Source organism: Oncorhynchus clarkii, chromosome 21 (assembly GCF_045791955.1).
Source record: "Oncorhynchus clarkii lewisi isolate Uvic-CL-2024 chromosome 21, UVic_Ocla_1.0, whole genome shotgun sequence".
NCBI classification, from domain to species: Eukaryota; Metazoa; Chordata; class Actinopteri; order Salmoniformes; family Salmonidae; genus Oncorhynchus; species Oncorhynchus clarkii.
Window position 1 is genome coordinate 42,615,343 of NC_092167.1, and position 16,231 is coordinate 42,631,573.

Sequence of the window (16,231 nt, forward strand, 5' to 3'; positions counted from 1 at the left end):
CAACGGTGAAGCACGGGGGTGGCAGCATCATGTTGTGGGGGTTCTTTGCTGCAGGAGGGACTGGTGCACTTCACAAAATAGATGGCATCATGAAGGAGGAAAGGTATGTGGAAATATTGAAGCAATATCTCAAGACATCAGTCAGGAATCCTAAGGTTGGTCGCAAATGGGACTTCCAAAGTTGTGGCAAAATGGCTTAAGGACAACATGGCTTAAGGACAACAAAGCCAAGGTATTGGAGTGGCCATCACAAGGCCCTGACCTTAATCCTATAGAAAATGTGTGGGAAGAACTGAAAAAAGCGTGTGCGAGCAAGGAGGCCTACAAACCTGACTCAGTTACACCAGCTCTGTCAGGAGGAATGGGCCAACATTTACCCAACTTATTGTGGAAGGCTACCCAAAACATTTGACCCAAGTTAAACAATTTTAAGGCAATGCTACCAAATACTAATTGAGTGTATGTAAACTTCTGACCCACTGGGAATGTGTTGAAAGAAATAAATAAAAGCTTAAATAAATCATTCTCTGCTATTATTCTGACATTTCACATTCTTAAAATAAAGTGGTGATCCTAACTGACCTAAGACGGGGGAGTTTTTACTAGGATTAAATGTCAGGAATTGTGAAAATTGTGTTTAAGTAGATTTGGCTAAGGTGTATGTAAACTTCCGACTTCAACTGTAAGTGTGATATTTAATCCATTTTAGAATAAGGCTACAGTAACAAAGTGGAGAAGGGTTCTGAATACTTTCCACATGCATGATCTGTGTAACTGCTAAATGCACAAACACTGCATGTTTAATGTATGTAACTTGTAAAATCTTTTTTTTTTCATTGTCGGACCCCAGTATGACTAGCTGTCGCCATTGGTGTTGGCTATTGGGGATCCTAAAAAAATTAGAATTCCCAGCAAGTGGCACGGTGCATAGGGTGTTTTTTCTTTTCACGCCAGCGACCCGGGCTCTATTCCCTGCCTCCGCCGTTGGCTATAATACCAAAAGGCTAAAAGCTCTTGGTGAGGTCGCTAGGTGTAGTACTAAGGTTGTTTAGTATCCTACGTTTCATGCATGTTTAAACCAACTGGGGCAACTGGACACACTGTAAATGGGGTCAAAGGTCATAGAATGTGCTAGAAAATGTATCAAACATTTTCCATTTTAACAAAATGTTATAAATGTTGTTAAAAAAAAAAAAAAGTTCAGTCTCACAGGACCAATTTAAGACCAAGTCCACACAATTTTTTACTGTGCAATTCCGTCACTAAAATGCTTAGCATTGTGGGAAACTGACCAGCATTGCTTAGAATAGAAGCACTAGACAATTGCAGTGAGACAATAACTCCCTGTGGGTCTTGCTAGAGTCTTGTAAGCATGTCACGCTCGTTAAGTCCTACGACACCGTGACCTTTTTCCTAGACAAAATGGATGATACGGTCTGAGGTCACTGGCGGCACAGACTGGCTTCATACGATTTGGCTCATTTGATCAGCACTACCCAATGGCCTGCTGCTTTTTCAAACACCAAACTCGTTTAATGGCATCTGACACCATCCCAGTTTCCTGGGTGGTAAAGCCTAATTGGTTTTTGTCAGGGGATGTCTTACAGGTAAAATGGTTTCCACTGTCTACATCCCTGAAAGCAACATTATTATTATTATTATTATTATTATTATTATTATCGTTATTATTGTGATAGACTAACTTTTTTTATAAAGGCCTGTGTGCCTTTTAGAGGTCAGCTGATGGTTGTTTCCTGTGTTACTCCACTGTCATTTCAATATTTTTTTTGCTCTCCTCCAGCTGACATCCTCCTCTTTGCCGTACCCCCCTTCTATGAGAAGAACAAGGTGAGTCTGACCCTTGACCTTTTTGTCTTGTGACATCATAGAAGTAGAACTTTTTTAAAAATTATTCCATTCCTTAGAGCTAGGTAGACTGGAGTCATGCTGGTGAAACAATGTACCTTGAGCTAGACCTATATATGGTTCTGGATTGTCCCATGAGCATTGATGACAATTATGACGGCGTCATCCTTTGGCAGGCACCAACTAGTTCCACTGGGTGTGACCTCACCGAATGACCAGCCTCTTTATGAGTCGTTAGGGGCTGTTTGTGTCCTTATCAGCGTTATAGCACAAGGCTGATTCGACATGCAAAGTCCGTTTTACTGTCAGTGACAAGATGGCTTTCAGTGTCCGGTTAAATAAAGCTATTCCCTTTACATAATGAGCCTGTATTTACATAAATGAGGCCTATATTTTTCGTAGTTGTCTACATACCACCACAGACCGAGGTTGGCACTAAAACTGCACTCAATGAGTTGTATTCCACCATACGCAAACAGGAAGACGCTCATCCAGAGACTGCACTCCTAGTGCCCTGGGACTTAAATGCAGGGAACTTTAATCAGTTTTACCTCATTTCTATCAGCATGTTAAATGTGCAACCAGAGGGGCAAAACATTCTAGACCCCCTTTACTCCACACAGATATGCGTACAACGCTCTCCCTCACCCTCCGTTTGACAAATCTGACCATAACTCTATCCTCCTGATGGCTGCTTACAAGCAAAAATTAAAGCAGGAAACACCGGTGACTTGGTCTATATAATTTTTAAAAAGTGATCAGATGAAGCAGATGCTAAATTTCAGGACTGTTTTGCTAGCACAGACTGGAATATGTTCCGGGATTCTTCCGATGGCATTGAGGAGTACACCACATCAGTCACTGGCTTTATCAATAAGTGCATCGAGGACGTTGTCCCAACATTGACTGTATGTACATAACCCAACCAGCAGCCATGGATTACAGGCAACATTTGCACTCAGCTAAAGGCTAGAGCTGCCGTTTTCAAGGAGCGGGACTCTAACACGCAAGCTGATAAGAAATCTCGCTATGCCCTCCGAACCATCAAACAGGCAAAGCGTCAATACAGGACTAAGATCGAATCGTACTACACCGGCTCCGACGCTCGTCAGATTTGGAAGGGATTGCAAACTATTACAGACTACAAAGAGAAGCACAGGCGAGAGCTGCCCAGTGACACGAGCTAAATAACTTATATGCTCACTTCAAGGCAAATAACACTGAAACATGCATGAGAGAATCAGCTGTTCCGGACGACTGTGATCAAATCTAATTTATTTATATAGCCCTTCTTACATCAGCTGATATCTCAAAGTGCTGTACAGAAACCCCAAACAGCAAGCAATGCAGGTGTAGAAGCACGGTGGCTAGGAAAAACTCCCTAGAAAGGCCAAAACCTAGGACGAAACCTAGAGCGGAACCAGGCTGTGAGGGGTGGCCAGTCCTCTTCTGGCTGTGCCGGGTGGAGATTATAAAAGAACATGGCCAAGATGTTCATAAATGACCAGCATGGTCAAATAATAATAATCACAGGCAGAACAGTTGAAACTGGAGCAGCAGCACGGCCAGGTGATCACGCTCTCTGTATCCGATGTGAGTAAGGCCTTCAAACAGGGCAACATTCACAAGGCCAGACGGATTACCAGGACTTGTACTCCGAGCATGCGCTGACCAACTGGCAAGTGTCTTCACTGACATTTTCAACCTCTCCTGGTCCGAATCTGTAATGCCTACATGTTTCAAGCAGACCACCATAGTCCCTGTGCCCAAGAACACAAAGGTAACCTGTTTAAATACTCACGTCTGTATCCATAAAATGCTTTGAAAGGCTGGTCATGGCTCACATCCACACCATTATCCCAGAAACCCTAGACTCATTCCAATTTGCATACCACCCCAACAGCTCCTCAAATGATGCAATGTCTATTGCATTCCACACTGCCCTTTCCCACCTGGACAAAGGGAACACCTATGTGAGAATGCAATTAATTGACTACAGCTCAGCGTTCAGCACCTTAGTGCCCTCAAAGCTAATCGCTAAGCTAAGGACCCTGGGACACCTCCCTCTGCAACTGGATCCTGGACTTCCTGACGAGCCGCCCTCTGGTAGTTAGGGTCTGCCATGCTGATCCTCAACACTTGGGCCCCTCAGGTGCGTGATCAGTCCCCTCCTATACTCCCTTCTTACTCATGACTGCACGGCCAGGCACGATCCAACACAGTCATTAAGTTTGCTGACGACACAACAGTGGTAGGCCTCATATCCGACAATGACGGACAGCCTATAGGGAGGAGGTCAGAGACTTGGCAGTGTGGGGCCAGGACAACAACCTCTGACTCAACGTGATCAAGACAAATGAGATTGTGGACTACAGAAAAAGGTGGACTGAGCATGCCCCCATTTTCACCGGGGCTGAGGTGGAGCAGGTTGAGCGCTTCAAGTTCCTTGACGCCCACATCACCAATAAACTAACATGGTCCAAGCATGGGGATTTTCTTAACAGCATTGTTGGTTAATACCTGTTGTATTCGGCGCATGTGACAAATAACATTTAAGGACAGCATTTTACTCTTCTAAACACACATAGTGTGCAAAGTAACCATAACCGTAATACTGTAAGTAATGGTATCTGACTACGTGTTTTTAGCTCTTGACTTCTAATTACGCAATAAGACACAAGGAGGTGTCGTGTCTTTGGCATCATTAAACTGAAGATTAATCTTTATCAAATGACTCTCTGTAATTATTATTACGCGATTAAACTGATTAATCATTAACTAGGAAGTCGGGGTACCAAAGAAAATATTCAGAATACAAAGTTATAATTTTCCTAATATAATTTCAGATATTTTCATATCTGATCAATAGTCTTCTGATTAATGAATTCTTCTTTACCTCACGTTAGTCTCATTCCAAACGTCGTCAATTGTTGCTTATCTGCACTAACCCAGTCTTCACTATGAGTCATCCATACATCAATTGTCTTCAATCATTTTATTTATTAACTAACTAAACAATCACAGAAGTGCACACACAAACAAACAAAGTAAATATAGTTACAAGAAATGATAGGGGAATGTGGGCTAAACCGGCATGGCGGTTTGTTCGACAAATGGGGAGTGGGGGTCAGATGAGAAGTCACTACAGAGTTGATAATTATAACAATTGAAATGCTAATCCTTTGCACATGAACGCTCACTCATTCGGGAACAATTATATATATATATATATCTTTACGCTTAGTGTATCGTCGGTCTCTGTTGAAAATTTTGTTTCTGTTGGAGAGTCTGTCCGTCGCTCGCTCTCTCGCTCTCTCTCAGAATGGGTAGTTCAGATTGACATTCATTCATGTTGTTATAGAATAGATGTTTCGGCGGTTGGCTGTCTTCGCGTGCAATGATAACGAATTCCTAGCTGCAGGCTAGTAATTAATATCAGACTTGTTCTTATTTTGTCTGTATCGATTGAGTTTAACCACGTGGGATGGTTAAAAGATTCAGCATTCTGGTCTGCAACCTTTGTCCTCTCGTAATGGAGAGCAACATGGTCTGTTGAGAAATTCTCAGTGGGGGTTTTATTCGGGAGAGGAGAAAAGGGCCTGTCCCAGGATGCCCGACCATAACTGTGCTCATGGGCGGTCCTCTGATTTAGTTAAACTCAAGGGAATTGGAGTTTCCTTAATTTAAACAGTACAAAATCACATTACACAATTTCACAAACAGCATCATCCTCACTCATTCATCTTTTCAAAAATTAGATGTAAGCCTCATATCTGAGGCTATTATATAAACAGCGTTATGGTAATGTGGCCGTATTGTCTCCCATGAGTTTCACAAAATTGTACCAAACGGACCAGTTCATAGCTGGATTCTTCAACAATCTTGTATACCTTCTCCAGAACATAAATTTTGTTCTGACCTCAAGTTCTGTGAGGTGGAAGAAATTCCTTTGTTCTCTGTCTCTATACTGTGGCCATGAGGAGATCATCTCCTCCAGGAATTTACGGCCTCTCTCTGACCACAGCAGCCTGGGTGTAGGAGACAGGGAGAGGGGGATGGGGCTTGCTGTACCCAAAGAGGGCAACGTCATGAGGTGTGGTATATGGCCAATATACCACGGCTAAGGGCTGTTATGCATGACGCAACGTGGAGTGTCTGCTTACAGCCCTGATCCGTGGTATATTGGCCATATACCACATACCTCCGAGGTGTCTTATTGCTATTATAAACTGGTTGCCAATGTAATTAGAGCAGTATAAATATGGTTTGTCATACCTGTGGTATACGATCTGATATACCACGGCTGTCAGCATATTAGCATTTTGGGCTCGAACCAGTTTATAATTTTGTTTGCACAACGAGACATTGTTTTATAGATCAGGTCTGTTTTGAGTCTGACTGTAAATGACTATAAAACTCAGTTGCCTTCCTCTCGTTCTTCCCCAGACCCAGATTGACCACTACATGGAAATCGCACGTACTCAAGTCAACACCACAATGGCCAAGTAAGTGGTCCCAACCAAGACTGTTTCAATGTACTCTTCTCTGTCAACAGGATGTCGGAGTTCAATCTACCTAAACTTAGTGTCAGTGCTGTCATGTAATCATTGGTATATTCTGATGGTTTTTATATTCTGATGGTTTTTATTTTGTCTATCTTTTCTCTTCCAGGCTGCAAGAGAAACTCCCTGGAGCCATCAAGCGTACGAAAGCTGAATGATTGACCCTCATACATCTTAATCACCATCCTCATCACATTTATCCCATCTTAAACCCCTTTCCCTCCCCCTCTCCCTTCTCTTTCCCTACTGTCTCCCTCCCACATACCATCTGCACTGAACCAGCTAGGTAGAATAAACATCTAAAATGCTACTCAATATTCAATGTAAACCACTCAGCTTAACTACAAGAATTTAGAACAAGAATGGTGCCTACTGCGCCGACAGGAAACGCGTCTCTAACCGGAGGAAGTGATGTAAACGCTTCGGCCTAACACCTGTCTTTGATGCAGGGGTCAAGTGAACTAGACTAAATCAATGACCTGGTATTGTAGTGTAAAGTTGGGAGGGTGTAGGGAGCATCATTGACGAGTTAGGACCAGTGTTTGTTTAGCAAAAAAGCAGATGTCTGTACTTTTTAACTATGCCTTTCACTGAACATAAGTTCAAAAAATTTAAAAAAAAGTTTAAAAAAAGAGCTAACTGATAAATAAATAAACTTTGGGGTGTAATTTGTGGCTAGTCTTTTTCCTTCTCTCTGTGTGGCAGTTGTATGGATAAAAAAAAAAAAGTTGTTTTGAACCTGGTACTGGGATTTCACTGTTACTGATTGGCCTGTTATGGAGTTGTCGTCTTCACCTTAAAGGCTTGTATGTATAACGTTTCTGCAATGCACTGAACTTCAAATCCCATGAGCAGGTTGAAATAAAAGGATTGGAACACTGAACCAGCTGTGATACTTTTGGTGTAGTTCACGCTGTTTTGATTTGTAGTCACATTTTACCAAATGCATCCAACACGCTCTGTCTTTCTCTGCTGTGTGAAACAAGTTGCCGCTGCTTTTTAGAAAAGGGGAACTCCCTCTTACAGCAGTCATAACTCGTTTTTTTAAAGCAACTGTTCAAGTCGTCAAAGTCTCACGTTCACCTGTTTTATTATAATTGTTAGTGATATAAGTAATAATCATACTATTGCTGCTGTTGACTCCCTTTAGCTCTGTAAAATGCTCCATAGTATCTTCATGGAGCTTCATAACTGCTTGACTTCTCCAGTGAGACCTCTTGGAAAACGGTTGGATATGGGTTCAAAGACTGTTAGCTTTTTGGAAGGTGGTTAGCAGTATAACCGCAACGAAACGATGGGTTCAAGAGGTCTGGTGGGTTTTTTAGTCACAGGAGGTTGGTGACATCTTAATTGGGGAGGGCGGGCTTGTGGTAATGACTGGAGCGGAGTCAGTGGAATGGATTCAAATACATCAAGCACATGGTTTTCAGGTGTTTGGGGCCATTCCATTTGTGCCGTGCCATTTCCCTCTCAGCAGCCTCAAATGCAATGGATTTGTGTTTTATTTAAATGCCATGTGAAAGTCATTGCATAAGCTGGAAACACATTTCACACTTTATATATAGGCTGTATCATATGTTGTTTTGTTCAGATAATTATTTGTGATTGCTTAAATAGTTTTTTGATTTCAATAAAAACTGTGGTCAACTATTTTAAGGCTACTGCTACGTTTCTGTGATGGCAAAGTGTCTTCGAAAGGGATTTTAAAAGCAATTTGTAGATGGGGGAAAAATATAATGGCCGGTTCTAGCTCCTACTGTGATTTGTTAATAATCATAGACATTGTGCCCAAACTAAGTTTGCACGTCATTTTCAGAGCAATCCCTCTACGTTTCGCACTAAAGCTAAACGACTACTGTTGTAACAACTTGAGCGTTCTCTCTACAATGAGCGTTCTCACGTTGCCTCTCATCACTACTCAAATGTCTTAACTGCTGAACGTTACCCTGCAACATTGATGGAACATTTCTCTTCATGCATGCAAACCAGTGTTTCATATTGGGCCCCAATGTTGTCAGTGGTCACACTGCCTCACATAGTTGGAGCAGAAAAGCTTCTTTGGTTTCCTTGTGCATGTGTGTATATCCAACTCCGTGACAGTTAATCCCAAGTCACTGGACACACTACTTGCTTCAATAGAGTAAAGTCTTACTCTACCCTCCACTCATTAACTCACGCTATTGGACTTTTGTTCTAGATGGGTTTATTTTTTTTTCACTCACACACATTCACCCACCCACAGTTGAACGTATCCAATGTCTGTAAACCACTGTCCTTGTGATGCTGGACGAAAGGAACCTTCAGTAGCCCTGATGAGGACCTCACGATGAATAGGTGTTCCAGACAGTCAGGATTTTCATGGGGCGCTTTGTCATTGAAGGAAGGCAATGCTACCTAATGTTTTCAATAGATTATAATGCAGACGACCTTACTTTAGTCTTGATTTATTTAGTGCAAAATACGATAAATCTACATTCACATTTGAAAAAGTTTCCTTGACACATTGCCTTTTTTTATATAAAAATAAAAACTTCTTGCAGTGGTGTGGCAGGAGTGGTTTTTTTCGGGGGAGATTTTGAAGGAATTTCTTTCTCTTTGGCAGTCTTTGTTTTGCTTTTGACTGTGTATTGGTAACCAACATCTCAGATCTGATAGTTCTCAATGACTAGTTCACATTCTGGAGCTTGAAAACATTGTGATCCCTGTACTGATGTCAAAGTGAAATTAATAAAAAAATGTTAAGGACAAGATTTGGGGTGATGTGTTTGTCCATCTGTGGTCTGCTCTACAACTTTGTGAAGAGTAAACATTTCAGCATGTCTGAACCGTTGGGATTAATTTGAGTCAAGATTTAAAACAATTTTGACTGGTTTTGGGTCCAGTTTACACAGATGGAAGGTAATATGACTGGTTTTGATCAGAGGATTATACTGTAGCTATTTATTTTAGCCCTGCATGTTGAGAAACCTAAAGTAGTTCCTTTAATATCCATGGTAAACCCAATCAGGTATTAATGCATGCATTCATTTATGGTTATCACCGGATGTGTCTACAAATGACCGTTGACTAGTCAGTTTTACCAAAATGTTTTCTACATTCCCCAGATAACCAGTCAGACAATATTATTCAGATCCTTCTTTTTATTACAAGGCTCATTGAGGACAGAATGCATATCAACCTTTTGCCATGTACAGGTTGAATACAGGGCGGATACTCGAGAAACAAGAAATAGAGGGAAGACAATGAAATCAGTCCCGAAAAGATAATTGCTTGTCCTCACCCAAGCTAACAAAGTACCACCAAAGGGTATTTTTAACGTGCCCCCTATACACACACTGACACAAACATACATGTAAATCATTGCAATAGACAAGGTGTATTCTTATTCAATCACTTTGCCATATTTAAGTCCTATTTTTGTACATTTAAGTGCTGAGTCACAAAGCTTCTTACAACCTTGATTCCGTGGCCGCTCCAAGCTCAGATGGAATTATTTCACCTCTCCTTGCCCATCCCCTGTATGCCAAAATGCCCACTGCGTCAACTAGGGCTGTGTCTGAAAACATCTGTCAAATCCTTGCTTCCTCCGTCCTTGTTTCCTCAACTCTCAAAGCGCATTAGAGAAGATCGAAGGTCCCCCCCCCTCCCCCTGGACCTGCAATGCGCTTTGAGAGGAATTGAGGAAACAAGGACAGAGAAAGCAAGGATTTGAAAGTCAGTAACGTTTTCACACAGCCGAAGTCAGCAACACAGGCAGCTTAGGTTAGAGGAAGTGATATTCAACACTGATGTCCCTTCCTCTCCACATAACAACTGGACAAATGCTGCCATTTGGTTCTTTGAATGAGACAGTTAAGTCCATGGGTTGTAAACTGTTGTCATGGTAAGTGTAGTTTGTCGTTCACACTCTTTTGTTGCCTGTCGTTTGTTCCAGCTGTGCACTGGACAACTTTACTTCCACTGTTGTTGGAATCCGATAGGACCCTTTTTAACTACAGTTGACAGTTAAACAATTTAAATTAATGACAACCAATGTATGCACTAATTTTGACAAGCTAACAAGCGAGCACAGATGGAAAAACAGACAATCCCTGAGTTGTTCTTTTTCTTGGTGGAGTGATATTTCAGAGGTCACTGAAATAAGGGCGAGTGAGGGGGTCATTTCAGAGGTGGTTAATTTGGTGATTTATTTCCTGATGTTGTTGCCATTTTAAAAAAAATTGTAGTTAATTGTTGCATAAACCTTGTAATATGTGAGTTACTGAAATGGAAGCCTTGCATGTGAAATCTTCTATAAATAAAGCTAGAATGCTCTCATAAACTAAGTGCTTCAGCTGTAGAAGGCAATCCCTCCACAATCATGCATGACTTCAGAATTCCCATGCAAAATGACATTCACGTGGCATCGTTTCATTTTATCAGTGAAGTAGAAAAAATGGCCGTAATTACAAACATTTTTTGTAAAAACCACGTGTAAAAGTGCTTGTAAAAGTAAATCATAATTCAAATATTCAACACTATTTACATAGATTTTTGTGTGTGCAGGTTTGTTTTGCTAATAAGATCATCAGAAATAGCTGTGGGCCATTGTAACAATAGTGCTGTGACACTGGAGAAGACATGGAAGATGAGATCTTCTAATTCAAGAATGAGACAAATCTCTGGAGGACCCCTATTTACCTCATTGTAAACAAGGAATTTCCTTTTTAAATAACGGGATGTAATTGAGTCACTAAAGATGATCACATCTTTAAGTGTTGTTCATTGTCTTTAGCAATTCACCTCAAACACCCTCTCATTCAATCACCTGCACACCCAAATCTAGATTTAGTACATTTTTGGGACAGGAAGTGCTATATTGTATGCTAGCTGAAACAATCACCAACTGTGCCAGTCGCTGCACAACTCATGACAGAGCTCTACCAAGCCTTGTTTCTAACTTCCTGAGAAATAGAGACTTGGAAAGGAAGGAATGTGGGGTGGATAGAGAACAACCATGCCTGGCGCCCCTCGTCCTAGCGGACAAAGAGGCCGGCAGTCGTCTGTCCGAGTGCCGTGTGTCCGTGGTCTTGTGAGGAGAAACAGTCATCCGAGTGGACGAAGTGCAGGGCAGTCTGGTTGTAGCTGAGCAGGGCCTGCTGTCTCTCATCGGGGACATACACCAGAGAATGAGGGTGAACCTGTTGAATGTGTCTCTTGATGGTGCTGACTTTGAGAGTGGCTAACGTTGCCCCGCACACCATACAGATCAACCCGTGTCTCCGGCAGTCATAGTCCATCAGAAACTCCATCCTCCAGCGCACCTGGTAGTTCCGGCGCTGGTCCTTGCCCGGGTAGTGGCCGTGGCGCCCCGGAGTGGCAGGCATGGTGGTGACCCCCTCCTCCTTCTTTACGGCCTTGGTAGTGGCCATCTTGGTGGTCCGGTTGTTGTTGTTGTCGGCCATCTCTCTCGCCACAGGGAGAATGACAATGTCACTGGGGTCCACTTCTGTCAGAGAGGGAGGGGGGGTCAGTCAGTAAGAGGGCAGAAACCAATTGGTGAATCACTTAGTATTTCCTCTTTCTCTGAAAGTAGCTACAGTCTGTCTTTTACATTGCTTGGAACTTAGAATATTTACCTTCTTTCATCTGCACGGCAGGGTTGTCTTCCATGGGAGCCTCTTTGGTCCAGGCCTCGGCCATGGCATCCCTCTCCTCCCGGGCCAGGCTGGTGGTTTCAGGGTGGCATTCCTGGATGTGTCGGCGGAAGCTGCTCACCTTGGCCATGGGCAGGGCCTGGGAGCACACCATGCAGAAGGTGCCACGACCCTGGGGTCCGTAGGCCACCATGTAGTCCAGGCGCAGCCGCCAGGGGAAGCCCCCACGGAGACGCCTCTTCCTGGGTTGGTGGAGAGGGAGAGGGGGTATGGGAGAGGTCATCCCTGGAGCTCCACCAACGCCATCAACCACGTCCTGTATCTCGGATAAGGCCTCATCGTTGTCCTCTGCATACGTGTCTGAGCCGATCTGGATGGTCTCCAGGTCTTCAGAGAAGTCCACCCCAGCATCTCTCTCGTCTTTGGTGTTGGGCTCAGATTTGATGAAGTCGTTTAGAGGGTCGGATTCTGATATGGAGGGATGGGGTGGGGTTGAGGAATGAGAGTTTAGTAAGGGATATAAACACTGAGAATACAAAACATTAAGAACACCTGCTCTTTCCATGACATTGACTGACCAGGTGAATCCAGTTGAAAGCTATGATCCCCTACTGATGTCACTTGTTAAATCCACTTCAATCAGTGTAGATAAAGGGCGGAGATAGGTTAAAGAAGGATGTTTAAGCCTTGAGACAGTTGAGACATGGATTGTGTATGTGAGCCATTCAGAGGGTGAATGGGCAAGACAAAATATTTAGGTGGTTTTGAACAAGGTATGGTAGTAGGTGCCAGGTGCACAGGTTTGTGTCCAGAACTGCAACGCTGCTGGGTTTTTCATGCTCAACAGTTTCCTGTGTATCAATAATGCTCCACCGCCCAAAGGACATCCAGCCAATTTGACACAACTGTGGGAAGTATTGGAGTCAACATGGGCCAGCATCCCTGTGGAACGCTTTCAACACCTTGTAGAGTCCATGCCCTGACCAATTGAGGCTGTTCTGAGGGCAAAAGGTGTGGGGGGGCAACTCAATATTTATTTTACCTTTATTTAAACTAGGCAAGTCAGTTGAGAACAAATTCTTATTCTCAATGACGGCCTAGGAACAGCAGGTTAACTTCCTTTTTCATGGGCAGGATGACAGATTTTTACCTTGTCAGCTCGGGGATTCGATCTTGCAACTTTTCTGTTACTAGTCCAACTCTTTAACTACTAGGCGACCTGCCGCTCCGTATGAGGAAGATGTTCCTAATGTTTGGTATGCTCAGTGTATATTCAAGGATAAAAATGGCTATTCATCAGCGTATCAATTGTTATTAGATCAGTGCTGCAGAACAAATCTATGTAACTGGTTTACCTTTGTACACAGAGACAAACAAATGTAACAAAAATAAAAATCAGTCCTACTCACTTCAAAACACACACATACAAAAGCTGCTAAAACGTCCTAAAGCTACAGTGACTGAAATGAAAAGGCTGCAATGCTAGCTCACCATTAAAAACACATTTTATTCAAGCAACTATTAAAAGCTTGACGTTTCGGCCTTCATCAATGCCCTTAATCATAACAATGACAAAGAGGAAGCCACAGTTACAGAATAACTCCCTTCCCGGTCCTGTTACCACCCCACGTCCTACCTCCCTCAGTCTCACCATGTGTCTGGGCCCAAGTCTGCAGGATGCAGTGCTTCTCCTCCGAGCTGTAGACCAGCGACTGGGGGTGGATGTCAAGCACGTGGCTCTTGATGTGGTCCAGGTGGAGCGAGGGCAGCGGGCGGCCGCACACCATGCACACCAGCCTGCCTTCCTCCGCCTGGTACTCCATGAGGAACTCCTGTCGGAACCAGGCGTGGAGCGAGTCGTTCAGGTAGCGCTCCAGGGTCTTGGCAGAGGGCCCGGGGAGCTCTTCCTGCTGGAGGGGGACTGAGGGAGGGGGTGATGGGGTCGGAGACCGGGGCTGGAGTTTGGGGGACACCATACCACCAGGTTTTCCTATGAGAGGTAAAGTGGAGAGGGGATATGCAGTTTAAATGTTAACGTAAATCAAAAAATATAGTTTGACAATCACATAAAAATGTAATACATAACCATCTGTAAAAAGACAATTCAGGTTAAGATCATTGGTACAAGAGCAGCCTTTTTTCTTATGACTACATAAAGCCACTGCACAATGACATCACCCTCTTACACGACTGTAAAAGTGGATCTTGGCCGTATGAGCATGACTGTACAACATAAACACTTAACAGACATGCTCTTACTGCCACCAAGTGCAAGATCCTGAAACTCTTATCATCAAACTAGGCCATGACATTTTATTCCATCCCAGTCTCCAGAAACCCCCACCCACCGGTGGAGTGGCGAGCACAGTCCAGCAGCTCCTCCTCCTGTCCCTGGGAGATGGCGGCCACCCCTCCGGCCGGACAGTACAGCCTCTGGCCCCCCTCCAGACTCAGGTGGCTTTCCCAGCCCGAGCGGATCACCTCCTTGTCGGCCGCGCTCCACAGCAGAGAGTCCGGGTGCTTCTGTCTAATATGCCTCTTGATGGTACTGAGTTTGAGAGTGGCCAGCGAGCTCCCACACACCATGCAGATCATGCCATGGCGACGGGGGTCAAAGTCCATCAGGAACTCGCTGCGCCAGTACTCGTGGTAATAGCGGCGATGATCCCTGCCCGGGATGCGGCTGAGGCCAGGTCGGGAGGCGCATTGGACCTTCTCTTTGCGTCCAGAGGGGCCCGGGATGGGAGAAAGGAGGAAGGGGGAGTCCGGACCCTCGGTGACACTCCAGTAGCTGGTGCCCGGGGACCAAAGGGGGGTCACCATCTCTTCCTCGTCATCATCACCCACCTGGCCATTGGTCAGACTGTCCTTCTCTAGGAAAGAGAGAGTGTGTGAGAGAAAGAGTTAAGAGATTCACATGCAATAGGTATAGGTTATTCCTGGTAATGAAGCAGTACATTTCAAAGCTCTATAATGTATAATTCTATTTATATTTCTCAGATGGCTCTATCACATACCCCGACATTACCAGATATATGTATTCCGTTAGAAATAAGCAGACACAATAATTGGGGTTCATAATAAAATCGTTAATCTGTGGAAAATATTATATTTTCGCACGGAACCCCCGCCATCAGAAACCGGGCAGCGACTCCATTTAGACGAGTTAGCCGCCGCTAGTTTCCGCTGGGTGGCGACTGTGCATCACAGCAAGCAACCAGCATGGTATTTTGCCTTTGTTTATAGTGGAGCCACTGAGACAAGAGGGCCATGCTGCTAGATGGCATTGTCCGTCACACAGATTAACTGTGACAAAGGGTGGAGAGCAGACTAAGGGTCGAGTCTCCGTACTCTCGAAACAAAAACATTACAATCTTTACCTCCTGAACAGTGTCCCAAGTCACTTTGCTCTTGCGTCGCTTCCTCCTCTCCGCTTATTATTAATGAGAGAGAATCTGCCTGCTCAGCACACGGAAGGACCACAGGCTCGCACTCCCCGGTCTCTTTCTCTTCCATTACTCTGCAACGTTACACTATTTACTAATGTTTTCAATTCGCTCTGATAGACCAGGTAGGAAATGTATTTTTAGAGAATCGTTCAGCACGCGTTTTGCAAGCTATCTAGACCACGAACGGACACATCGCTTTTTGGGTGCCCCTCGTCCCCCCACGCACTCAACCTGGAGCAAAGTTAACTTTTCATATATCGCCACGATATTTGGTCGGTTTTATAACCTTCTTCGGGTGTGAGCCTCTCCTGTCCATGATGAGCTGTAGCGGCCTCTTGTTTGTATTTTAAGGCTCTGCTTGTCTTTAGGGTGGGGAGCCGAGCTTGGGGCCCCTGGGGCTCCTTAAGGGGCTCCTGGGTAAATTTAAAGAGACAGTAGCGGCATTCACGCAGCGACACGCACACCCAGGGGCCAGATGTGTGTAGGTTAGGTTTTACTGCTAAATTAATTGGACAAACATGTAACACTTTACCATGGTTTTGTTTTCTTACTTAAAAGACAACGGTTAATTAAATGAATATGGGAGGGGGGGGGGCTGTTGAAATGTCCCCCCAATGGGTGTCCATAGTCAGCCTACTTTTCCACTATTTATGAATAATTCCTTATGTACACTGACTTCTGCATAATCTCAGTGAACATCATTACAATGTATCTTGCG

At 43.9% G+C, this 16,231-nt stretch overlaps 2 protein-coding genes across 6 annotated transcripts in view; one reads left to right on the forward strand and one right to left on the reverse strand.

Moving 5' to 3' along the window:
- The window catches only part of LOC139379070 (reticulon-3-A-like), a 33,078-nt gene extending 25,000 nt beyond the window's left edge, over nt 1-8,078 (forward strand). For 2 of the 5 annotated variants that reach the window (XM_071121825.1, XM_071121827.1), the window contains 3 exons: nt 1,802-1,848; nt 6,313-6,371; nt 6,538-7,311. In XM_071121825.1, the coding sequence (XP_070977926.1) occupies nt 1,802-1,848; nt 6,313-6,371; nt 6,538-6,586 (155 nt within the window). In that variant the 3' untranslated portion in view covers nt 6,587-7,311. Of the gene's footprint in view, nt 1-1,801; nt 1,849-6,312; nt 6,376-6,537 lie in introns of those variants that run through there. The other 3 variants (XM_071121826.1, XM_071121828.1, XM_071121829.1) reach the window with 2 other exon arrangements.
- Nucleotides 8,079-9,548: 1,470 nt separating this feature from the next.
- LOC139379071 (zinc finger translocation associated) lies at nt 9,549-15,914 on the reverse strand. Its single transcript, XM_071121830.1, has 5 exons — nt 15,445-15,914; nt 14,413-14,937; nt 13,716-14,054; nt 12,047-12,532; nt 9,549-11,916 (listed from the first exon to the last, which is right to left on the reverse strand). Exons 1-5 carry the CDS (start codon nt 15,578-15,580, stop codon nt 11,444-11,446), a joined length of 1,959 nt encoding a protein of 652 aa, XP_070977931.1. The 5' UTR covers nt 15,581-15,914; the 3' UTR covers nt 9,549-11,443.
- Between the last annotated feature and the right edge of the window lie 317 nt (nt 15,915-16,231).